This window comes from Sander lucioperca, chromosome 11 (assembly GCF_008315115.2).
Source record: "Sander lucioperca isolate FBNREF2018 chromosome 11, SLUC_FBN_1.2, whole genome shotgun sequence".
In the NCBI taxonomy this organism is placed as follows: Eukaryota; Metazoa; Chordata; class Actinopteri; order Perciformes; family Percidae; genus Sander; species Sander lucioperca.
This window is the reverse complement of record NC_050183.1, coordinates 12192162-12218819: the sequence shown is the minus strand read 5'-3', so window position 1 is coordinate 12218819 and position 26658 is coordinate 12192162. Positions and strand designations below refer to the sequence as shown.

Sequence of the window (26658 nt, the reverse complement as noted above, 5' to 3'; positions counted from 1 at the left end):
TAAAAACACCTATCTGCTTACAACTACATTATAATGTGTTATAATCCATTTATTATATACGTTTACATACTGATTGCTAAGTAGAGGGGTTAAGGTGTTACCTCTTGCTCAAATACTTGTGCATTTATTAAAACAAGGTTTTGTTACTATAGTTACTTTGCAGATTCAGAAAAATATAATGAACAAATAAATTAAGATGTATTATTATAGATCAAGATAAGACTTTATTGATCCTCGGAGGTAAATACACAAGCTACAGTACCCAGTAGTATATAAAGTCATTAAATTGGCTCCACCTTTATTAGCGGCAACGTTAAAGTGATAAACACATTAATGCATCAATACTTATAATCAATAATATGATATATATATACATATATCACTCTGAAATGGGTGATTCTGTATTATTTCTACACTGTGGCATTGCTACTTTTACTTAAGGAAAATATCTTTGTACTTCTTCCACCAATAATTTCCTATCAGGCCAAGTTCATTTTATTGATATAGCCCAGTATCATGACCTGTACAACATTCATCTATCCTTACGTCCTCAATTTGGATAAGAAAAAACGTAATCGTACTTCAGAAGATGTAGGAGAAAGGAATGTAAATATCAGTTTTAAGGTAGTTTCTTGTTAAGTGTGTTTACATTTAGTTGTATTTACTTGTTCTTAGTTTACAACATAAAAACGTAAAGTAAACTTCCTGAGTGTGAAGTTCTCTAAAATAACGCTTTGTTGTGAGTACAACTTGTTGCATATACTTAAGTATTGCAGACACATTTGCCTGCGCTCAATTTCAATTGACATTCTCATCTAACAAACATAAATGATGCTAAATAAGATGCTACAGGTACATTCCTCCACCCCATTCAACTGCACATGATTGTGTATTAATAATCACAGATAAACATGTTAGATGTCTTGACAGTTGTGTGTGAAGCAAATATTCGTGGTTCACGTCTTCTCACACTTGCACACAATCCACTGCTCAGACTTCCAAAATATGTGAAAATGTTTGTGCTCTTTTTTCCCCTGGCTTTTTCTTTCCTCCTCCTTTCGCCGTTCTTGGCTGTCAAGCTATATTAGTGTCCGATAGAAATAAGTCATTTAGAAGAGGCTCTGTCGGCCAGCCCCTCAGCCCCACTAAAAGCTCCAGGATTAGGTCCCAGAGGCCTTTGTCTCCGCAGCCCACAGGATTAGGGGAGATTTACTGCGAGGAGAGAAAAAAAGTAGTTATTTCATGGCACTTTCATGATGAAACCTGGCCAAAGCTCTGTTGGCTGGGGGGATTAGAGGCACACAAAGAGTGTGGTTGTGTGTGACCCTCCCCATCCCAGAGCCGCCACCACTGACTCACCGCCCCCCTCCTCCTCCTTGGATCATTTCCCCTTCTGCAGGGCCAGGCAGGGCTTCACCTCCTACCAATGAAGACGACCAGGGTTCGGTCTAAATGAGTAATGGCCTCTTCAATTAGCCCTGTCATCCAAAACTTGCTGACTGACTGTACCACTCAGTGAGCTCTGAACAACATCATATTCCATTAAGTTAATCAGCAGTTTTGTGAATTCAAAATAAGAAACAGGCCTTGGTGCAGTAGGTCTAATCACCAGGATGTGAGTGTTTTGCATTAAAGCACAAGGTGCAGAGGTAAATGAGAAGTTACTGGATTTGAGTGCCTCCTGTAGTGTTTAAAAAAGCTTAAAGGGAGTTATCCTGCTCTTAGAGGATCCACTTACACATGCATGGATTACAGTGAATAAAAGGCTAAGCCACATCACTGACAACAGACTCACCGCTGAGCAGGTGGAAACTCGCGCAGGTTTAATAACTCTTGTCACATAGCAAGAGGGAATTACCGTAAGAAAATGACGTGAATAGTGACCGTCAAAACATTCTGTCTTTATCCCACTTGATAGCAAATAACATGAAGTTGTTAAAGTTCAGCTAATAAAAGCCCTAGCACATATTTTCCTGTACTGTTGCAAACATACAGCATGCTGAATGTATTGCAAAACATTTGATACCAGACGATACCTTCAATGATAATGGTTAATAAATCGTTAAGTAATGCGGTTATAAGCCGTTAACAAGAACAACTTTTAGGTTGCCAGGTTGTGAAATATCCCTTTGACTGGTTTGACCACTTGTTTATGGCATAAGGGCAGCCAACAATATATTAACACGCACAACTGCAGACTTGATGATTAAACCTTTTTGTTAATGACTTAACATTTTGTAAGTGTGGCCTTAATGACTTATTAGAAAGTAAGTAGTCCGGAACAACGGAAGTACATTTCCAGGATAATTGCCGGACATCCCACGCATGGCTCATGTACCGGATGCCCCTCACCTTCCTCCCTCTGAGTGTTGCAGTTTGCTGCTTGGTTCTTTCGGGGAATGGTTGTAAAGATTTACAAAGAATATGTTAACAGCATTTACTATTTAACTGGAACATTTTGGGACCAATTGGTGGGGATTGTTGTGGACTAAGTACACACGGCAATAAACTGGATACACTGGTAAAACAATACTCATAACCACGTATCCAGCTAATTTAAATAGCTCACATTACTGTATTGTGTGAACAGTTTAATTAATATTTTAATAGTTTAATTTTGTATGTAGTGTTTTCTTTTACAGGGTGCAAATGTTCCACCAAAACAAGTTCTTATCCGAGACCAGAGGCACCGACGCTGCGTCTGGAGCTTAGCATTGCCCAAGACGATTGTGATTGGTTAAAAGAAATGCAAACAACTCAAAGCATTTTTTCCTCCTAACCCAGAATGTATGTGTGGTGTAGCCAGACCTTACTCCACAGGACTGTGGAGATAGGTCTGACAATGCGAGACTAGAAAGTGAGAAACCCACGAGCATTCATTAAAGGATTACCAACATTTATTACTTCATTACTGAATAGAAAGGATAAACAGCTGCCAATAGGATTTTTCACAACTTGGCAACCTAAAAGCTATTCATTTTGATGGATTATATCAGATTAGTGATTTATCAGAAGACAGTACCAAAAGCTGTGATTTTGTAGGATTCATAAGCTTCCAAAAATAATAAAATGATCCGATAACGTGATACTGAAAGAGCGATAGGAAACACTTTGATTCAATCAGGGCTGCAACTAATGGTTATTTTCATTATTGATTAATCTGCCAATCATTCTCTTGGTTAATCGTTTTGGCTCATTGCAAATGTATAAAGCCCAAAGTGACATCTTCAAATTGCTTTTTTTGAACGACCAACAGTCCAAACCCAAAAGATATTTTTTATTATTAGGTAGTTTATTATGAAAGGAGACTAAAAACACCAACAAATGTCATTTAAGAAGTTGGAACAAGTGATTTTTTGGGGGGCATTTTGCTTTAAAAATGGCTGATTACTTTTTTTGTCCATCAATTGATCAACTAATCGTTTTAGCTCTAAAACATTTTTACTTCAACGTGGATAACATCTTAAGTTGAGAGAAATGATAAACAAACAAACGTAATAACTCAAAAATAGTTGTTGAACAAATGTGATCTAAATTCCTCAGGATTTCAGCTGTGGATGGTCTGGCAACATATTTGCATTCAACAGGTCCAAATGTGACAAAGTGGGAGCTGTCAGTTTTTGGTTTAGTGGGAAGATATGACTGAAAATATTGACAAAAGCCTTTACGTTCCAAATAGATTTAGTTAACGATCACATTAAAATGTAAAAAAAAAATCGAGAATCTGGGAATAGGAATTATTTGGCATATTTGCTTGAAAAATGACCTAAACGATAAACCGATTAACAAAGTTGCCACTTCATTTTCTGTCCATAGACTAATAAATCCTCGACTCATAATTCCAGCTTTAGACTCAAAGCACCTGTTGTTTCATTAAAGTTTATGTATTAATGAAATTTGCATTGGTGGAAATTGGGATGCAGTGGAAGAAAATGAAAGTGGAGTGGAGGGGCAGTTGATTTTCTTTTCTTCTTTTTTGTCACTAAGAGGTTTTTTGTTAATGTCTCCTGTTTAACAGATGTTTCAGCGAGCAATCCTCCCCTTATGTTCAGGCTTTCTTTAATTACTTATCAATAGTGGAAATTTGTATTGACAAGAGCCTGTCAGGAGGGGACCTTTGTAGTTGTCAGTTATCTCAAAGGAAGGCCCCCCTCAGACACCAACTGGATCGATCGGGATGCCAAACACAATTGAAAGGCCTTTTGGGGCCGCGATGATAGTCCGGGAGCGTGTGGGCCCAAGAGGGGAGAACTAAAGACTTCTTCATCTGGGGGGAATCGATAAGGCCGGCTGGCCTTTGACCTGAGGGAGACGGGGAGAGTGGGCGGCGGTTCAGTCGCTCTTCTTAAGCCCCAGGATCACGCTGTGAGGCCTGACACTGGCTATGACACACTCAGAGCTTAGAGTGACATTGACCCGGCAGCAAACACACCAAGTACACACACACAAAAAAATCTAACATATACACACACACACACACACACACACACACATACGGCTTTGGTTCAAAGAGTGGAGTTTAAAGGAGAATATCATTTTAAGCAAACAAACCAATCCATTAGTCTGATTTTATCGATCTAAAATGAGTCTGAGAAATGCATTACACTCTAATAGTTCTTCCTTTATGAGACCTTAAGACTTAGTGCCTTCCAATTAGCTTCTTATGATCTCCTGTGCAGCCCTTGGGAGCACTGCAATGAGCAGCTACACCTGCAGATCAATACGAGGGACTGAGTAAAAATCAGTCTCTTAATTGTGTGAGAGTGCAATAGATTAAAGAGAGCGAGCGGGGGACAGGCAGCTGTGGGTGTCCCGAGGGTCAAGGGCACCCACAGTGGGCCAGACCGGGGTGCAAGGGGTGAACTCCGACCAACAGAGAGAGAAAACAGACCCTGACCTCTTTAAGCTATCGTCTATTCAGCACCATCTTTTAAGACCCAGTGATAATACGAGCTGTGTAAACAAAGATTTAGTTTTGAGTTTTATCCAAACGGAAGAGGTATTAAGTTACACAGGATTTAGTAGAGGAGCCCCCGAGTGCAGGAAAAGGAGAACATTTAATATGATAAATATGTGAACAAATATGGATGCTGCCTGAGGAAGACCACCACGCTTTTGCACAAAATAAGCATATTTTCTAGATTGAATGGCTCCCCCTTCCTTTTTCTGTGTATTATGACTGACCCGTTAGCCTTTTTCCACTGTTTCTCATGCATTCAAGATTAAGTTACATGTATAACATCTTTTAAGTTCTGCCTTAAGTATTATGATTCTTTAAATACACTTTCAACCATCTTCTGGTCTTATTCTGACTGTTTTGTGTAAAAAAAAGATGTCAGAATACCAGAGCTGCAGATGAGTTATTCTAAGGATGCAACAGATCGAGAAGCTTTTCCTAAAAATACCTTTTGAGCTGAAATAATTTGTTTAATAATCAGTTAGTGGCAACTGTTTTAAAATCGATTAATCGTATGTCATTTTTAAAGCCAAAATGGAAATTTGCTGCTTTTCTTTGTCTTTTCTGATAGTAAACGGAATATATTTGAGCTTGGAGCTGATAGTCAGACAAAACAAGACATCTAAAGACAAAAGTCACAGTAGGTTCAGGATCAGGGCTGGATCTGCAGTGAATTTGACATTTTTGCTCAATTAAATGATTTTAACGATTAATCGATTATCAAAATAGTTGTTGATTGATTTTCGACTAATGAATGAATGAACTAATGGTTTCAATCTGCAGGCAGTAAAGTGTTTATTTGTTCTGGCTCTCGCTGAGATAATGCAGCTCTTCATCTCCCAGCATGGGCTCAGTTTCGGGGCCCCGGCCTGCAGCTTCCCCCTTGTGACCCCCGCTAGTCAAAGGTGATCACGGGGAGAGAGAGAAAGAGGCTCTGATCGAATTTGATAATGAAGACGACCCCTCTAAGCTGCTTTGCTCCACATGTTCAAAATCTCTGTAACACTCAATAAACACTAGGAAGCCCCCCTCCCTGTCACTGGAACATTGTGTAGGTATTGATCCCAGCTAACTGGCTCTTTTAATACCTGTGGTCTGTGGCCCGGCCTGGGGAAATGCATACTGACATGTGACGGGAGGAGCTTAACAGGCAAACACACCGAAGAAAAGATGGGCCTCTCAGTTTAGCATTTCTCTCCCATTTTTTCCCAATTTACACATCTGCTGAAGAAAGGAGAATTACAGCCGCTGCACCTGCTGTTAAAGGGACATATACCGTAGACTACAAGAGACCCGGCACTGTACTGAGAAAAAGCTGTCACACTGTCAAAAACTATTTGTGCAGCAGGGGTGGAGGAAGTATTCAGATCTTTTACTGGAAAAAGTTGCAATAAAACTGTAAAAATACTAGCTATTCCATACTTCTATAATACTAGCTATACTAACAAGAAAAAGTTCTGGAACAAAAGTATTATCAGCGAAATGTACTTTAAGTCTTTTAAAAAACATGATCAGCATATAAGTCAACTTCCCAGCATGCATTGTTTGAGTTAAACCTCTCCAGTCTTTTTTTGTAGTTTAAAGAAAACATACATGATGGAAACCTGCTTTGTTTTTAATATATGTTAAGATAGGTCATTGTTTATTTTCATAATAATAAAAACAAATTTAAGCATGATTAAGTTTGGTGTCGATTTCAGTCCCTACACCCTGTTCACCTATAATTTGATAACAATCACTGGGAGCAGCTTTACATATCTGTGAACTCCAACATCAGCAGCTGTAAATTCTGAATGAAGAACTGACTTTTCAAACTGAGAAAATGTAAACAGAAAGCAAATCTGTCTGTAATGTTTGTCAGTGTGTGTTGATTCAACTTATCATCTTAAAAGGTGCCGCAGGTAGAATTGTGAAGATCCAGGACGCTAAAGCCCAAAACTTTCTGCTAAGCCCCTCCCCCCACAAGGGAGAATGCATGCGTGTGCATGAGCAGTGATTGACACGCAGTTAGACACCCCCCCCCGGCCCTGTTTGGTGCATCTGAACAGGGAACTGTGGATTTTTGCAAATCACACTACAGGTTGTAGGTGGTGCCAGAGGAGCCAGATTTACCTGCTTCATGTAGTTCTACTGGAACATAGGGTCAATTTCAGCAAATATGACAGAAAGTTAGTTTTATAAGTCTTACCTACTGCACCTTTAAGGTTCAATTAACTCACTTTTTAAGGCAGCAGGAGAACTTTACGTTAAGTTGAACCATCTTAAAAATTATTTACAGTGTGTGCATGCTGTTGGTTAGTTTAATCTGTAACTAATAAACTGATCAAATGTTTTGTATGTAAATTTTACTGAGCCAAATGACCAGTAACTATAGCTGCAGTAAAAAGTACAATATTTCCTTCTGACATGTAGTGGAGTAGAAGTAGAAAGCAGAATAATCAAGTAAAGTACAAGTATCTCAAACGTTTACAGTACTTGAGTAAATCTACGTACTGTTGAGATGTAAAGACAGAACAACATCTTCTTTTAACTAATACCTTTTAATAGAAAAAGATAAACAACCAAAATTGAACAAATACAAAAGGAAACAGCATATTTACAGCCCTCGAGTATTCTTTCAGTCATTTTCAACATAAAACAGTACAGGTTAGCTGGTATTAACTAAATGATAATTGTCTGTGATTAATAACCCAGGCCTAATTTAACAATACTGAACCTAATTTTGCCTGCATGGAGGAATAACATGTCATAACTTCTGTCAATGATTCCCGTGGCTTTATTTCATGCAGTGCACATGACACAGAGACACTCGTGGATATACTATCACTATTTTGTCGTAGCTATAAAATACAGTGATTTATTCCATCAACCATACCAAATAGGTGATAAGCAGAGACTTTACATTTCTGCTGAGGATCTTTTATATGATCAAGTATTATAGGATTAGTTAGGGTTTGAGAGCCAACCAACAAAATTAACTGGATAAACAGAGCCTCAGTGAGTGAAAAAACAATGTGGAAAAACACAAGTGCATTTACATAGCAATGTTTGACAGACTATCACATCAATGCACTTAAGTGTAACTAAGTGTAACTAAGAACAGGTAACTTGTTATCCATTACAAGCGATTGCTTTAATAACACAGATGAGGTACTCAGACTTGGGCCCTATACACCAGAGCGTTTATATAGTGCAATTTAGGCTGAAGACACAGCCTGGCATGAATATCATATTAATCATTGTTCAGCGGACAATGCCCCATTATTTTAAGAAGTTCTTTTATAGAAAGGGTCTATTCATAAATTGTTTGAGGCCTTAAAAGAGATACTGCTCAAAATAAACAGATATACATTTTAACTAACATTGTTTAGAACTGAAATACTAATAAGCAAATGAAAACACTGTTAATTTGGGTTCTTATTGCTTTGAAGGGACTGGCAGTTCCCCTATTCAGTACAGTGGGTAGCAACAGCAAACTTCCAACTGCACTGAAGCATCCCTCCCACCCCCCCGACACTCTGACCTTAACTCTCTGAGAGCATGTGTAGGCGTCCTTAACTTCTCTGTCTCCCTGACTCTGACATGAAGGCAGGAAGTTGAACTGTGGAAAGGGTAGCAGAGGGGTCTGAGGTCATCTTTTGACCTTTGCATCCTCCTTGATCTTCCAGAACATCAGCTCCATGCAGGCAGATGCATCTTCGCTCGAGTCGTGGCCCTCCACTGGGGGGGAAAAAAAACGGAATGCAATTATTCCTTTTGTACCTGAATACTGCAGTGCTGAACATGTAAAAAGCTACAGTAGCATGGTTGTTTATATTAGATTAATACAGATAAATGTTAACCTTATAGTAATCTGGAAACACAGTATGATTAACTTAATAAAAAGAAAATATTGTGTTGATGATGTTTAAAAGTTATATAGCAGCTCTGTGAGGCTGTACTAAGGCCCTGAGCTAAATGCTAACATGTTTAGCAGGTATAATGTTGTTTACAATGCTCATGGTTTTAGTTTAGTGTGTTAGTATGCTAACATTTCATAATAAGCACTGAAAACAAAGTACAGCTAAGACTGAGACAAATTGCTTTTTCAACCTGATGATGGCACAAGAGGAGAAGTCAGAGGATCACCAAAGTTAATACAATTCATCCTGAGGGGGTGGGGGGGGGCCATGTGTGTACCAAATTTCATGGAAAATCTGCCTAATAGTTGTAGAGACATTTCTCTCAAAATCATAAATATGTACATGTTTCCTTGCCATGGCTGTTGATATGTCTTCATATTTGTACTATATGTGTAATTGTTGCCTAACTCTGTGTGTATTTTTCTTTTCTTTCCTTCTTTTGAGCAGAGCTGCTCGGGAACACAAAATTAATTTCAGTGTAAACTGACAATAAAGTTGTATCGTATCATATTGTAAATATCAACCTGTGATGGTGGCGCTAGAGAAAAAGTCAGGGGACCACCAAAGTCATTAGGATTCTTCCCCTGGGGATCGTCAATGTTTGTATAAAAGTTCATTGCAATACATCCAGTAGTTGTTGAGATATTTCGGTCTGAGGTTGTGGGCCGACCAACCGACAGACTCAAACATTTTTCCCCCGAGGATATAGCCACCTTATGGCACCATTAAGGTTGAAGGATATGGAAAGGAAGAGATTAGGAAGTAATGGCAACACTGTTTAGTTTCCAAAGAGACTGCTGCTGCTTCTTTAGAAATCTTTGACTCTGAAACTTTGACTCTTTCATTAGTCCTAAACAGACCTTAAGTAGTGTCGGAAAAACAAGACTTGAGGTGTTTTAGCAAACTGGACTTAATAGGTGTTAACTCTCTGTTGACACATGAGGGACATCTGCTGGTGACAAGGATGCAGGGAAGTCAAACTGTATTGGACCGCACTGCATTAATATAGATATAAGACAGACAGATTTATAAGATACAGACTTCCTCTGGATATGATGTGATGCACCACACATGCATATTCATAAGTTTGAATTCACCGCAGTTTACTTACCCGTTCCTTGGACTTATCTTATTGTACATCGTCATACAGGATTTACTACGTTACTATTATTGACTGGTGAGAATCCAACTGTTAGTGCTGTATTTTGTATTTCTACTAACTGTTGCATCTTTCCATTGTCATTTCCCCACCTACAGCTCATGTTGTAGCCCCAGCCATTCAAATGAAGATCCTCTCCTAAGCTTTCTTCAACATTTTTGTTTTTGGGGGAGTTTTTCCCTCACTTCAATAAAGCTAGGCCTTGGCGGGGACCTGCAGCTGCTGTGTGCCTATGCAGCCCATTAAAACATTGGGCTATACAAATTAACTTGAGGTTAAAGGACAAATCCGGCGCAAAATGAACCTAGGGGTTAATAACACATGTGTACAGAGTCGACCGCTCTCTGGGATATGTTTTCATGCTCATCGAATGTGACCAGTTTTATCGCAAACCGCTAATTAGATTATAACGCTAGTCGTCGGGGCACGGGTAAAGTAAAAAGAAATCGCTATTTCTATACCACTAACAAGTGGTATAGAAATAGCGTATAGAAAAGTATAAGTGGTATAACAAGTGGTATAGAACGTATATATCACGTATACATGCGGGTGCCATCTTGGGAAAACAGTCATGACCACTCGAACGACAAACGCCGTGCTTGAGCTTTGTTACTGGTTACTGGTTGCACGGCGTTCGTCGTTCGACTGGTCGTCACTGTTTTCCCAAGATGGCACCTGCCTGTATACGTGAAAGGTACTGTCTCTCTAAACTATCTTTTTAATAAACTGTCTGTACACTTACAAAGTTCTCAATGCTTCGGTTTACCTGTAGGGACCCTCATTATGCTACCGTGGAAGTGTGGTGCTATTTTGAGCCTTGTTAGTGGTATAGAAATAGAGATTTCTTTTTACTTTACCCATGCCCCTAATTAACGGTTTGCGATAAAACTGGTCACATTCGATTAGCATGAAAACATATCCCAGAGAACTGTTGACTCGGTACACGTGTTATTAACCCCTACGTTCATTTTGCGCCGGATTTGTCCTTTAATTTGACTGTAATCCTTTAAAAATGTTATTCATTGTAACTTGGCAGGCATGAATCTGCGGGCTATCCTTCAATAAAATGTGCTCAACAAATAAAGATTTACTGATGCTGACTGATCAATCAGTTAATCTTTAGTTGTTTGCATGGAATTTGACATGAATCAGTTACAAATGGGTTTTATGTGATTATGCTGCTCTCTGGCCTGTTTGTGTAACTAGGGCCATGTTTATGTGATAGGGGATTATATTTGATGTGTGTAATGGGGATGCAAGCTTTTTCCCACCGTTGTCCTGGATGATGCGTTTGAGGTGGTCGGACATCAGGTTCCTCAAGGCACGTTTGTAGGGCAAGCCGAGGCGGTGAGGAAACACAATGGCCGTGTCTACAACTGAACTGTGGATTAGCTGGAGGCGAGGGAGACAGAAAGAGACAAACTGTGTTTTATGTCAACCGGTTTATTTTTTATTTCAGTCCAGATTTAACAGTAGAAACAAGGACAATTAACGCGCTCCTTCCCTTTAAAGCAATCGTCTAGAGTTACTCCTGATTGTAATTGTTGAATTGTAATCTCTCTTACTGCACTGCTCTGCTTGAATATGTGCATTTTTGGGCGCTGCAAGAGAAAACACCTGTGAAAACGTTCTCATGTGTGCTAAGTTTCAGTTTTCAGTCATTAAAATTTGTCCAAAAAAGTTACTGAATGAGTATTTGTTAAAGCCGGGATTCTAAATCATTTAAGATTTACTTAAGAATTAAGTAAAGCCTAGATTTTCCTTTAACTTAATCTTTGCAACTTTTTCACAAAACGTTTTAGTTGTGACTGATAGGGGGACCAAAGCAGTAACATGCAACAGAGAGGAACAATGTTCGCATTGTGGAAATAGCTACCATTGAATGAATTATTGAAATAAAAAAGCACCTTGCAGGTTAATGAAGAGCACACAATACCTTCAGAGCGAGCAGGTCACTCTCCAGACTGTGTCCTATGAGGATGGATTCAGCACTGAACATACTGAGCAGCACGGCCTGAACATCTCTCAGAGTGATGGTGGTGCTCTCCAAGTCCTCCTCCGTCACACCTGAAAATCTGGTAATTACATAAAAGATATACATATATACTGTGTTTAAAACATTGTGACTGTTTCAAAGACACATTAAGACAATGACTTTACCAGTTAAGTTCAATAGCAGACACGACCCATGCAGTGTCGAGTTGCAGGACACAAACTCACCGTGTGTTGTAATCGACCACTTTGCTTTCAGGTTTGACAAACGTATCGTAGATGACTTTCAACTCAGAGTCGATGACCGTCACCCTCGTCAGCTCCAGGCCCTGCTTTGTGTAACACTGATTCAGAGGAGAGAAGACACACATTTATGTGACTATGAATACCAAATGTAAAAAAAACATTTTGACAAAAAGAGACAAATCATTAATTTTATCTTAATTTTACTCATGTAATTTTACTATAACAAACATATTGAGCACTGAGTGTTATTTGTATTAAACTGGCCTATGATATATCAATTCTAAAATCAAATATACACACACAAGATGGCAGTTTAAGACAAATTGTGCATTTAGATTAGAGTTTTCTCAGCACTGACTCACCATCTCACAGTCCAAAGCAAACACCCCTCCATTGCCATCTGGTGATAGAGCTTTACTGAACGTTGTGACATAGCCATCAAATGATTCTTTACGCCCGTCCTGAACATGTTGCTGCGAGAATAATAATAAATGTTAAGTCTGGGGAGGTTTTCTTTTATAAATGTTTTTTAAAATGTGCAGAAAATTACTTAAAAACTGGTAGATGAGAAGTTTTATTGTAGTTATACTGGAAGTGCTTGATTTTAAGTTTGAGTGTTATTATTGGTGTCCAGTTGTCTTCAGTAAAAAGACACAGCTGAGCTAAGCATTGGAAGTTAGACACAATACTGAATTCTGATAATGTAACACATGTCGGAACGTTATCCCAGAGAAGTATATCCTTAAAGGGGAAAGACCAAAAACTTTTTCATATTTTTGATCTGACTGACGGATATGCAAGAGGTTATTTTGTCTACACAACTACAAGCTACAGAGATGAATTAACATCTCTGACAGTTTTGTACAACAACCAAACATTATGAGCTTCACTAAACTGGTCTTTACTGTAAGGTTATGGTACTGTCATTTAAGGTACTTTTAAAGTTAAATTGTTTCCAGTGGCTCTCTCCATTAGCTTGTCTTACATTTCATTTCATTGTAAAAAATATGTGTGCCATGACAGCCCATCCATCTGACTATTTAACATGCAAACAAGGTTAACTAATAGCTGTTGGCTTGAAAAGAATTATACCTTGCAAACTTGGCAGCCTGGAGCGCCAACAGCCGCAGCACAGCAGCTGTAGTTGGTCTCCCAGCCTCCAGCGACTAACAGACAGCAAAAACATGAAAGAACAAGTCGGACAGACAGACGTAAATAAAAGTTGAGAAAAGGGGTGGAGAGTTTGGCAGTATGAATTACAATACAAAGACCAAAATGTGCATTTATAAGATTGTTTTTTATTAATTAATTTGTTTGTTTTTTTCACTAGATAAATGCAAACAAGCTTGCCTTTATGTCTGCGCAATCGTCCCCAGTGAAAAATACATTCCTCTTTTCGTATACAGTTGCCACTGACATTGATCTTATACTCCGCTCCACATCGACAGCATATCTTGTTGAATGCTGGGAAACACATTACAGAGTGTCTGTCAAAGAATTGCTAGACCACACATTTAATATAATTTAGTATTGGTCATTAGAAATGAGAGAGAGAGCTATGGGGACATGCAGTTACTCACGATCTGAGATGGCCTTTTTCTCGGGGAGGTTGTACAGGACGGCTTTGCCGGCAGCCTCTGGGCTTGCTCTCGGGTATCCGTGCTCCTGGAGCTGCTCTTCTGTCATCAGGTATGCCTGCAGCTTCCTGTACAGTGTAGCTCCTACAGTGGGACACAGCAGCAAGTTAAACTGATGTCTGTGCAATGATGTGATAAAACCTACACTGAAAATGTGACGAAACACAAATAGAAGATGGAAACAGTGTTTTTCACTCTGACAAGTTGATCATAAATACTCATGTATGTGGAGACAACAAATGTTGCAAGAAACTTTCAACATGGCAAGATAAATGTCGACTGCATTTAACATTTGGCTTAAGAGTTGCAGGCTTATACAATTAATCTGGGGCTACAACTAATTTATTTAATCTATAAATTAGGGTTAAAATATTGACATTTAAAGTTACTTATAAGTTTGACCCAAATGTTATATATCTGTTCATTTGTTTTTCTCAATTAATGTATTTTTGCAAGTTAGACAGTGTGCAGGAGTTTTGTTTAAAAAAAGATATTCCCTCTGACATCAGGTCATGGGGCAGGAGGTTTGCTGTAAACAGGACCTGGAGGTTGTCACATGGTTATTTGAACAGTTCCATTGTCTGTCTCGACACGTTACAGACACCGAGAGAGTTTCTTCTCATTTTTCTCTTTTTTTTTGTTCTCTTGTTGTTTTTGATTTTATCAGACGTATAATCTGCATTTTTATGTTGTTAGGTATGTGATCAGGTTACTGAAGAAAAACAGAATGAGAGAAAAATGAGAATGACATGTAAAAACATGTTCAAGAAATATGTTTACAATTCTAGAGAAAGAGAACTGAAAACACTGCAAATGTGATTCTTCTTGTCATTTTGACTAAGAAAGAAAAAGGAAGAACTAGAATAACAGCATTGCAGTTGTATGCAAACCAGTGGCGTTGCAGTTTACATCCTGTAATAATATATGTAGTGAAGACTTAAAAGGAATTTAATAAACGGGTATTAAGTGTATTTTTGGCACACATATTTAACCCGGCAGCACAGAGGATCTATACAATCACCACAGTTTCAAGGTGGGCACCACCTTAGTGTGACCAATTCAGTATGCAACCAAATGTCTCCTCTTATGGTGTTATGGCGTTAAATAATTGCCAGAAAAGTCTTTTTACAAATTTTATGTGCAGTTATCTTTTGCGGGGTGCAAATGTTTCCCCTAAACAAGTTCCTTTCCAAGACTATTTTGCAGAGCCAGTGTCCCTGCGTCCGGAGCTTTGCGCCTCCCAAGACGATTGTGATTGGTTTAAAGAAACGCAAACAACCCAGAGTGTTTCTTCCTCCTATCCCAGAATATATGTATGGTGTAGCCACTACCAGACCTTACTCCACAGCGCTGTGGAGATAGGTCTGGCTATGCAAGACTATAGTGACCTTGACCTTTGACCACTGAATTCTAATCCTCATCTTTGAGTCCAAGTGGACGTTTGTGCAAAATGTCAAGAAATTCTATATCGCATTCACGAGAATGGGACTGACCTACGTACGAACGAACATAAGAAAACATAAACGTACTGCCCACGACCACGGCTGTCGCCAGTGCGGAGACATACAAATCCAACTTACCAATGAGTTTCTCCTCCTGCTGTTTACCCATCCTGTTGACAGTGAAGCTGGTTGTAGCAGCAAGACGACCTCCCAGAACTTCTTCGTGGGACTGAGCCCTCCTGTTAGCAACTAACCCCGGGTCCTCTGCAGAGAAACACACACAAACAAAGAAGTTACCACTGAAACGTAGTCTGACCACCGGATACATCCATTACATTTCTGTTCAAATGCTTTTTGTATCCTCATATATTAGAGGTGTTGAAATTAATCAAATAATCGATGCATCGAATCGTAGACATGGACGATGCTGCATCGATAATCGGCCGGGGTATAATCGATTTTTTCTGTTTACAATTTAATGTAGGCCTAACAACCTTTCTGTTTACATATTCGGTTATGTTTTGCACATTCAGGAAGTGCCATGTGCTCAGTGCTGTAGTTTTATGTATCCAATTTATTTAGTATTAGAGCACTGCAGAATGTTTTGTTTTTGAAGCTTGAAAAGCTATGAATTAAATATCCTATATGGCTTTAATAGAAAAATGTATTTGACACATTGTGATGCATCGTGATGCATCGAGATATCGAATCGAAGACATGATAATCGTAATCGAATCGGGAGATCAGTGAAGATTCACACCTCTATCATATTTGCACGTGAGGACATAAACTGATGTGTTATTGTGCAGTGTATCGTTATTATTACTATATACTGTATTTGGCACATTTGATGCAAACCATAGTTTTGTGTGTGTGTTTTTTTACGTAACTAAACAAAAACATCATGTACATGTTGACTAAGAGTAAATACTGTATGGTATACTGCACAGGGACTGAGGTGACATACTGGTGACAGGCGATGGAGAGGAGCTGCACTTGCTGCGGAGCTTCTTTAGAGTGTTGACAGCTACATTGAGGTAGATGTTCTTACTGCTGCTGCGCTCATACACCAGCTTCTCCTCGTCAAGGGCCTGAAACAGTCAAACCTCTGTCACTGTCAAAACCACAACTTGTTCAACTGAAGCAGACTGTTATTGAATCTCCTCTGCATTCAAGATGGGGTATGAGAGCCTGCAGCGTTCTCTACATGAACAACCATCTTCTTCAAGACACATTTTCAAAACTGTACATGGTTTCTAAGCTCGGCTTAGGTTGATGGGACAGAAGAAAAAACATCTCTCTGGGTACAAATAGTGAAAACTGGGTGTGAATCATACCATCTGGAAGGCAACGTCCTCTGATGAGCAAAATTTGACACATTCATCTATGAAAGCGTTAAGATAGCGCTGGCGGATGTTGTTGGGAACTTTGGCCCCAAACTCAATGGGGATGATGGGGCGCTTCATTGAACTACTCTGAAAAAGTCAAAACAGAAAGAGCACATTTCTCAAGGTTATGCAGGGATGTTCAGACACAAAAACTATTGATAATAATAATAATAATAATATTCAGAAAAAAAAATCCAGCAGCATTAAATGCTGTGGCCTGGGGATACCTTCATGGTGGGTGTGTGTGCCACCCTCCTCTGCATAACAGTGGACATGGTCTTTGGCAAGATGCCAGCGGTGGTTTGGGCTTTGACAGTCTGATGGGTCTGGCTGGGGGATAACACTCGACTGGCAGCTGGTTTAACATCTGCAGGACCTGGTCAGACACGCATGTGACTTTCTACTTCAGTCTAACAGTCAAAATAGTTCAATTCAGAAATGATCAGGGGAAAGCAGTGGTACACTTGTGTAAAAATAAAAACAAAAGCCGAATCCTGTTACAATATAGAATAGCGGAGGCACTCATACTTGTTTTGGAGGATGTTGTCTGTGGGCTGGGACGGTGTGCTATTCTCTTCCGCTCTCCAGAGAAGCCGGGGTTGGAGCTCTGTGAGGAAGCTTTGACTGAAGCAGAAAGCTGAGCAGCCTGCTGCTGTGCCATCTGCATACGCTTGTAGCAGACCTCCTGGGCTGAGAGTCTCTTGTATGGACGCACCACAGTTGTAGAAGGTGCGTCACTCTGATAAAAACAGAAGTACATTTTATTAAAAAGTGATCACTTGATGATGAAATGACAAGGAAATAAGTCCAGTTATTCTTTGGTTTCCTGCACTAGAGATGAAGTCTGAGACTGCAAGGTACTTTTAATTTGAAGCACCTGAAATGTGTACATACAGTATAAGCTACCTCCCTGTGGAATATCTGACTTTGGTAATGGTAATGTGAATGCACAACTGCAAATCAGATAATGCAAAAAAGCAAGTAATACAAAGTTGCACACAAGTTTTTTTTAATATTTATATAGATTCTGTATGTCTACACTCATCGTTAAATCGCTTACTGTCAAATCATATAGTCTATTTAAAAAATACAGCCTGTACAAACTGCGCCAGTATCTGCATATTGTTCTTTCACTGTTTACTTCCTCGTTTGTTCTAATGCAACTATACAGGCTTCCTGAATTACCACCATTAATATTTGTGATAAACTAAAACAAAGGTCACAACAGGTTCTACAGTATTGTAGTAACCGGCAGTGGTGGCCTAAAGGTTAGAGAAGCGAGCGTGTGACCGGAAGGTCGTCGGTTCAATCTCCAGACCGACAGCATAAAATCTGGGTGGGAAAAGTAAAAGAGCAGTGCTTGTTCCCTCCCTCATTACCACCACTGAGGTGCCGTTGAGCAAGGCCCTTAACCCCAACTGATCCAGCGGAGCTGCTCAGTGATTGTGGTTGTACTGGCAGCTTCCAGGTATGAATGTGTAACTGTGTGAATGTGATCAGGGTGTTCCTGCAAAAGAGAGGCTTCCTCTCAGTGAACCTTCCCTGAATAAATAAAGGTAAAAAAAGGAGATGTTTCCTTACTGCTCCCCTACCTCTGGCTTCACATGTACATTCTGCAAAGACAGGAAGTGAGTTTCCAACACAGAGACATACAGAGTCAAGAACAATTGTACACGTACACATGCATTTTAATTAGAGTGATTACTTCTGACTTGCTGTTTCTCACACGTATTGTGTGTTCCCCCCTGACTGGTTAAAGTCAAGGTGACAAACTTACACTTCCTTTGGCAACAAAATGGGAGACTCTCTTCTTTTGACCGGGAAAGAGAGAGGTTAATGTGCTCTCTGTGCTTCTCTCCTCCTCTGAATCCCTGGAGGGCTGAGAGGGCACAACATAGCATGTTTAACTGGCATTTGCAAAATGTGACACTAGTTAAAAAAAAAAAAAAAAATAGTATATTATTAGTAGTAGTATTTGGTAAAGGAAAAAGACAACTAAAGTGCAACAGAACGACAAGAAAGAAATACCTGTTTAGCTTGCCTTCCCTTGTCTTCCATCTTCACATCCTTGGATTCATTGAAGATCCGCAAACACTCCTCCATGGGATCTGAGTCAAAGTCCAAATCGTCCTGGAAACTAGAGAAGTCGATTCCAACATCGTCGACCTCGTCGTTACCCGCCCCGCTGCCCTCCATACCGCGATCGCCCTCATCGTCAGAAGAAGACGGAGTCAGCTCTGACGCTTTCCTCTTGTTCAAACGTGCCCTCCTTAAAGCATTGGCAGATTTTCTCACCAGCACTTCTTCGTGTTCGTAGTCATCCTCACCGTCATCGTCCACCACTATTGGTTCGACCTCCTCTGGGCTTTCATCTCCAAACAGATCAGCATGACTAAGACTTCGCCGTTTGTCCTTAAGTCTTTTCCCATTTGATGAGCTGACGTTTTGCTTCACCTTATCTTTACTGTTTGCGGAACTCCCTTTAATGTTACTGCTATTGCTCCCGCCACTAGAACTACTTTTACAAATTTTCTTTATATCCTTTTCTCTTTTACTGCTATCAAGTTTACCATTTTTGTGTTGCCGGTCCTTATACTTGCTTTGTTCCTTTTCCTTCTCTGATATCTTGCTTTTCTTGCTTACCCTTGCACCATTTTCTGTATCTTTATCTTGTTTGCTTGAGTCCGTTTTTACTTTTTCCACAGCTTTGATCTTACCATCACTTCTCTTTTCGTCTCTGGCTTCCCTCTGAACTTTATTAGGTGTCTTAACCTTAACTGCAATTTTCCTATCGTCTCTTTTTCCATGACTCTTGTTCTCCTTCTTTGCAGAGTCCTGGTTTGAGTTCTTTATTGACTCCTTGTCTTTACTGCTGCTGCTACTACTCTTACTACTAGTCGTTTTGTTTGCTACCTTTTCAAGTTTATGCACTTTCTCAGATTTGGCAATTTTTTTGTGGCTAGTTAGACTAGCCACCTTCTTTTTCTCTAAACTGTCCTTTTGTTTAATATCTTCCTTGACGTCTGAGTCCCCTGCCAAGTCATCTGTATTCCTCTGTGTCAGTGCATTTAGCATACTATCAGTTTTTTCTTTTCTCTCCTTCCCCACAGCGTCCCAAAGTGACCCACCTTTGCCTTTTCTCTGCTGGAGATTGCTTAGCGAGGTGGGTCGATACTCTGTTCCAGAGCTCTCCCCATCAGAGTCAGAGAAAGTGTACTTTTTTGAGTCTACACTCTGCTGCCGTGGTTTTTTCACAGCTACAACATACTCTGACATAGCTGATCCTGGTTGTTTGTGTGCGTTTCTCTGCTCCGTCTTAACAGCTTGAGCATCCCGGTCCCTCTTGCTTTTCGCTGCGATTCCTGCCGAGTAGTTGGACAGCGGGTCATACTCCATATCTGTAGATGGTTTTGAATTGTCCACGGTGTATTTACACTTAGAGGAGGATGTGCTGTTTGAGTACTTTGGACTGGGGGGAGGAGAGGGGGGTTGATGTGTGTGTGTCCGAGATGGAGGCTTTCTCACTGAAGTAGGAACATATTCCATTGAGTTACTATTGTTCCCCTTGTTGTCTGAATCCAAGGTATACTTGCTGCAGCCAGGGGTGGGATTATAACCGCCAGTGGTCATCTGATAACTCCCAGGGTCATAGGCCATGTGTGAAGGTGGCGTTTTACTTTTAACAGCAGCAGATGTAGACAACTTTGTACTCTTGCTGGGATCGTACGGTTCATCCCCAATCCGAGAGAGCTTCCTCTTCTCCCTCTCCACCTCGCTGCGGACCTCCTCAATGGCCTTGTTGACCAGCTCCAGAGCACCAGTAAGGTCTCCCGAAGCAGCCGGCTTTCCATTCTGCTGCTCTTGGGGCCTCACGACTTCTGGGTTGAAGGGATCATAACCTTGTTCTGCAGGGATGCAAGACAAACAAACAGTCTTAATAAATGAACCAATAAAACAATAAAAGGTCCACTGACTAGCTTTTAACTAGGGATGCACTGATCCAGTCTGCCCTAATATTGACCAGTTTAAGTTACATTCAATCAGTCATCAAAGACCACCCACTCAATTGTAATCCCTGGAGAATAATACTGTACTCTTATTTAACTAAATATATATAATTCTTAATTTGGAATAATTTGCAGACTCTGAGTATAGGTGTTCGAATCAGTACCAGTAGAGAAAACGTTTGATCGATGCATTCCTACTTTCCACTACATCTGAGGATGCTATTAGCCAGAGAGAATTACATACATAATATAGCCGGCATCACAAGGTGAAGATCAAACTTTGACGCTCAATCCTAAAAAACATACACGAAAATATATGCAACTATAACAAGGTCAGATGGTCTACGGCTGAATATTGTTGAGAGGATTCTAATGGGATATGAACATAAGTAGTTCATTTGTGCAAGTTAAAGATAAGTCTGGGGGCTAACAAAACAAAATCCAGGAGGACAAGTGGTGTATTATTCTTCAAGGGGAACATACTCAACAGACCAAAACAAAACACACTACCTAATTGTTCACTATCTGCAATACTGTCTTTGTAAGACATGTGCTTTGGTTTGGTGCTACAAGTGCAAGAACTATCTTTTGCTGCCAACACTGCTACCTGCAGATACAGGACCCTTTAATGATACACCGGATCTATTTTTAAATTACAACTTCCTTGTCTTCTCAATTTTTGACTATTTTGTCTCAATACACTTATTTATGTTGGTGTATAGTGTTTGGTGCCTTATTTTTGTTTTATTGTTGCTACGTTTATATGTAGCAGATGTTCATGATGTATATATTATTCAGTTGTGTTCTTAATACTATGCATCTGTTCTTTTGTTGCTTTGACACTTCCTTGTGTGGGCTCAATACACTTTATCTAGTACTTCCTAGCTAAACCTCAGTTTACAGCAACCATGGGGGGTATATAACTGGTAAGATGGATATACTGTGGTTATTTGCAAAACGCAGCTAACGTTAACAGAAATTTACTTTACAGCGTTATGTTTTTCGACATATTTTCAACACTGTGGTCCAGTCCACACACGTCCTCGCTGCCGACTCCGCGAGCGAAGACGTTCAAGTATTCGTAGTAAAATAATACGCAGCACCTTTCTGTGCGGAGTGCAGGTCTCTTTGCTTTGTAACATCAGCTGGTGCTCCGTAGGACGCCCGTCTCTGCTGGCTGTGCCTGAAGTGACAATACGGTCTGTTACACCCATTTCTGCTGCCTTTGCCCTCGCTGTATTCCGTGTAAAACGGGCAGTCAATCCCTCGGAAGAAGCCAGTGGATCTTATCATCATCCCCAGATGTTGCTCTCATGCCAACATGAACACGCTCGGCCGTTTTCTGCGTAGTTTTCGTCGTACTACAGGAGCTTGAAGAAGCGACCGAACAATAACAACGTCTCTACGGCGCCATGTTGGATTGGTCGGAGAGATGAAATCTCGCGTGAATTTCCACGTGTCGCGCTCCTTGACGTCAGCGATAGTACGTTGTGCGTACAACGTTAACGAAAAAAAAAAACTTGTCATGTGATATCATGGATTAGGAGAAACGTGTGAAATCCCCCAGCCCCGCCAAAAAAAAAAAAAATTACGTTAATATTATCTCAGTTTGAGCCCAAACGGTCAGCTAAAGAAAACTTAACGTCTACCTTCATGGCTACTAACCAAAACATTTGCTTGTAACGTGAGGTGGGTATTTTTCAGTTAATATAAGACTTCAATTTCACTCCTTTCCACTTTATTCAGTTCTTTACCTTGCTGGGCTTCTGCTAACCAAAAGCTTAATGTTAATTAGCATTAGAAGAAACACCTGTGTGTGTGCGCGCGCGCTCCTCATTGTGGAACTGAAAGGGGCTCAGCCAGCTTTGCAAAAATAAGTGAGACAAGTTTTTCAACATTTTATTTCACAGGAATCCAGTGAGGGTCTGGTCTTTGAGTCCTCGGGTCAAACGGCCTGGAAAAAAGAATGGTCCATGGCTTTTGCCCACAATAGACCTAGTTCATGGCAGATATTTTGAGGTCTCACAATAGGAAAGCACAGGTGTAATCAATAATAGTATCCCCGGATCGAAAAGTCATAGGTTAACTGCATTCCACTTAAAAGAGGCCCTGGTATTGTGCAGCACACGGGATACATTTTCAGGGCTTGCTGCAAGAAATGAGTTTGGGTTAAAATAAACTGGCAGAAAGCTTTGAAGACCTCACGTGGCTTTCACTAATGACAAGTCAACATGTCCGCTGTGAAAAATATTAAAAATAAATGGAATTCGACATTTCAGATAATTCACTTAGGCTATAGGCTATTTGCCCTTCTTTGCGGAGAATTGGCCATTAATGTTCTCACTTCAACTATGTAAGTAAACACAGTTGCAAATAAACGCAATCCCCAAAATTTGTAACCATTTTAAAAATGTCTAAAATGTTCGAAATCGCGTTTCCCTAAGCACATGCGACAAGTTAGCGCATTCTGAGAGTTTAGAACCGTACATAGCCTATCAGTCTTTATAAACGCTTTAACATGAAGCAAATCTTTAAGTGAATATATGTAGCCTACATATATTCACTTAATGTCAGTTAAGGTGAAGGTCATGACAAATACATTTTTCCATGTTTCAGTAGGCCTATTTATTCTTGCATTTATTTTTAAATTAACCAGTAACATAACTTCTTTGTTCTTGTTACGAAAAATCACATGTCCTGACAGGTAGGCTAGAAATACAAAACATCTAAACACTACAAACAGCTTCCTAAAATGCTCCATGATACCTACCTCCAGCTCCACTCTCAAATTTCAGGCTAACACGTGCTGAGGCTTTTTGTGCACTCCACACAGACACGTGATCCAATTAGACCAGTCCTGGTCACCATGACTCTCAGGTGCGCTGGGCAGGTAATCAGTGACGTAAGAATTGCCACTTTTTCAGCCAGTGAACTTTTGTTTTCAAAAGTCAGCTCCTCAAATACTCCTTAACCTCAGAGATGTTTTATTAGGTCCCTTGGTTTATATGTGTGTACCTCTGTTTTTTTTCACTGCTATTGTTGCACCTATTATTTTTTAGAATTGTATAAAGCTACGTTTTATGCTACCTGTTTGCACATTGTTTACATTCAATAGAAAATCAATACTTCTGAAATCACAGTTTTATGGGTCATATACGAAATACATGTTTTTTGTTTTTGTTTTTTTATTTAAAGAGCAAAAAGGGTGTTAATAAATACACAGGCATGTTTAGCTGAATGTTTTACAGTTGGAAGTCTCAGGAAGATTTATTAAAGCAGCTACAAGTTTGGAAGAAATAATAACAAAACAGAAAACACTGGTAATCCATTAATGAGAACACAGGTTCCATTTAATAAAAAATCTTGATTATTTGTAATAAAAGTAGCTGTACATGATAGAATTAGTGACGCTCCAGATTCAGGGTCATATTGTGTTACTGACACACTTGAATATAATGGAGGCATCGTTAGTGACACCTGTGCTTTTCCTGCTGTGACATGTCAAAGTGTCTGCTGTGAGAAAGTCCTACTGCATGCATCTTCCCTGAAGTGAAGTTTATATTTTACAATGTGTATTGTATTTAACCATGATGCATGAATAATACTTTGCTGTTTGTATGTTTAGGCATGACTGTTGTGAAACGATGAGATGAAAAGGAAAACCAGGTAACTGCATGCTTAATTACTTCATATGATGGTGACAGGTAGACTAAACCTTCTGAGAATGCAAACTCACACTAACCCTTAGGTTTTATTACACATTGAGCAAATCATCCTCTTAGACAATTAAGCAGCTGCTTGAACTGTCTCATCTGTCCCTTAAACATATTTGTTCAAATTTAGCTTAGATTCTGCTACAACCAAGACAGAAATGAAAGTAATATTGGGGTCCATGAATATCGTTTTCCTTTTTTTGAATGTGCTGATTTTGTTTTAACATGTCCCGTTACTTATCGTATTAGTATCCCTATTTTATCAGTAATATATTTCTGATATAAGTAACTTTTATTTTTAGCACTAAAAAAAGAAATAAGCACTAATAGCAAATGTAAAAACAAAAAAGAGATCTGAGATCTGTCTCATGACTTGGAATCTTATGTGTGGCTCACACAAGGTTGATCTGTTCCTCCCTTTATCTAATGTTTGATGTAATCAAATAAACAAAATGTTCTTAATTTATTGGTTAAGGACATAATTTACGGCATATTTATATAATAGATTATCATAACTAAACACCAAGAGGATAAGCCTACTATTTCAGGTTAATCTTGGCAGTGTGTTGCAGTTGTGAGAAGTGTCCACTAGAGGGAGACAAACACCTGTGAAATCACTAATCCATCATGTTCTCTGGATGTACAAAAAGTGTGTGTGTGTGTACTCCTCAAATACTAATGTGGTCACTGTAGTAAATTACATTGACATCAATTTGATGATTTCATCAAACTTGGTGCAGATTGCTCTGCTGGTATTTCTTTATTATGCTTTTTATTGCTCTTTTTTGACCAAACACATCTTATAGTTTATCTACTTAGTAATGTTCCTTCACACATTATTTTAGTCGATACAGCTGATTTTAACCACAGGAAGACAAATCCTGACTTGCAGCAGTGATGAAGCGACACACTGGCATTAAGCTTATTCAGCAGAAATCATTTTGTATTTCCAGGCAGATCGTGTGGTGGCACTCAGGAGCTGTAGCTCTTGCAGCAGGTTGCATCAGTCTCGTCAGATCAGGCCTCTGCAGCTGTGAACAGCGCCGCCCCCCCACAGCAGCACTCTGGGTGACTTAACAAGGTGAAACCACCGTCATGTCAGTGTGTGAGGTGACAACTGAGCTCATATTTACCAACAGCCAAGGACACATATCACGTAGTCGGCTCAGATATCAGGGAATGTTGCGTATTAGGGGATTTACAGCACAGAATCACATGAAACCGCCTCAACCTTGGCCAAAAGATAAGACTGCTAGTTAATATGTAGTCTTGCCAGACCTGTCTCCACAACACTGCAGAGTAGTTAATACGAAACTAGTGATACAGGGTAGAGCAGCTCTTTAAGCAAAAAAACAGCACAGTAACCAGACTAACAGGTGTGTTGTTCAAAGCATTTTATTGCATTTTTTTTTTTTTTTTTTACAAAAACAATACAAAATTCTGTAGCAACGGTCATAAATGTTGCCATGAGTGAACTGCAATCATTCACATGGTACAGTAAAGTGCTTATTTTAAATCAAAATATTTTTGTATTTAAAAGGATGTATTCATTTTAAACTTCTTCCCATGAACAGGATGAGCTTGGTGTGATTCAGACAGTGTTGAAATCAGGTGTCAACTCCCAAGAAAGAAAGATGGACTGAATCAACGTCGACAAAATACCCATGTCCATGAAATGAACCATTTATAAAACATTTGATCAATGTTGCTGGATTGTAAATGCTTTTGCCTGTGGGCTACATTCAAATTGTGGGGAGGTTGATGGACTGTCCATTTGAATGAATGGTTTTAACACTTCTTTACTTCAAAATGACTTACAATATAAAAATTGCGAGGCTTATCCCCCCCCCAATAAAAGGCAGCCTGAAAAGCTACTGCCATTTGACAAAAGTAGAAATGGTCATGACCAAGAAAACTTATACCATTCAGGATATTACAGAGAATGGCCAAAATCTGTGCATTTGAGTAGCCAACCCCTGTCAAAAAGTAGGGACTAACTCATCTGATGCTCAAAAGGGAGAAAAAGGCAGAATACTGAACTGTATAGGTATTTTCAAAACCCCAATATTGCCTTGATCATCAGCTTAATGCTTTGAGATTACTGATAGCAAAGTAGTTTTCCAAATGGAGAAGAAATCGCTGCATACACAAATTCAAGTAAGTCTTATTATAAGACATAGAACCCCTTAACGATGCATCTCTAGAAAGGTTTTTT

The 26658-nt window shown here is 39.5% G+C and overlaps 1 protein-coding gene and 1 long non-coding RNA gene across 2 annotated transcripts; one reads left to right on the top strand and one right to left on the bottom strand.

The window, feature by feature from the left end:
• Positions 1–7478: 7478 nt before the first annotated feature.
• On the bottom strand, positions 7479–22267 carry rexo1 (REX1, RNA exonuclease 1 homolog). Its single transcript, XM_031308473.2, has 16 exons — positions 21834–22267; positions 18752–20628; positions 18501–18602; positions 17252–17462; positions 16951–17099; positions 16673–16810; positions 16303–16426; positions 15474–15599; positions 13837–13977; positions 13607–13720; positions 13349–13422; positions 12619–12729; positions 12239–12354; positions 11955–12093; positions 11290–11410; positions 7479–8677 (listed from the first exon to the last, which is right to left on the bottom strand). Exons 1-16 carry the CDS (start codon positions 22024–22026, stop codon positions 8589–8591), a joined length of 3825 nt encoding a protein of 1274 aa, XP_031164333.2. The 5' UTR covers positions 22027–22267; the 3' UTR covers positions 7479–8588.
• Positions 22268–24195: 1928 nt separating this feature from the next.
• On the top strand, positions 24196–26468 carry LOC116056289. The gene is made up of 2 exons (XR_004106539.2): positions 24196–24396; positions 25397–26468. It is a non-coding gene; the product is annotated as an uncharacterized LOC116056289 (long non-coding RNA).
• Positions 26469–26658: the final 190 nt, after the last annotated feature.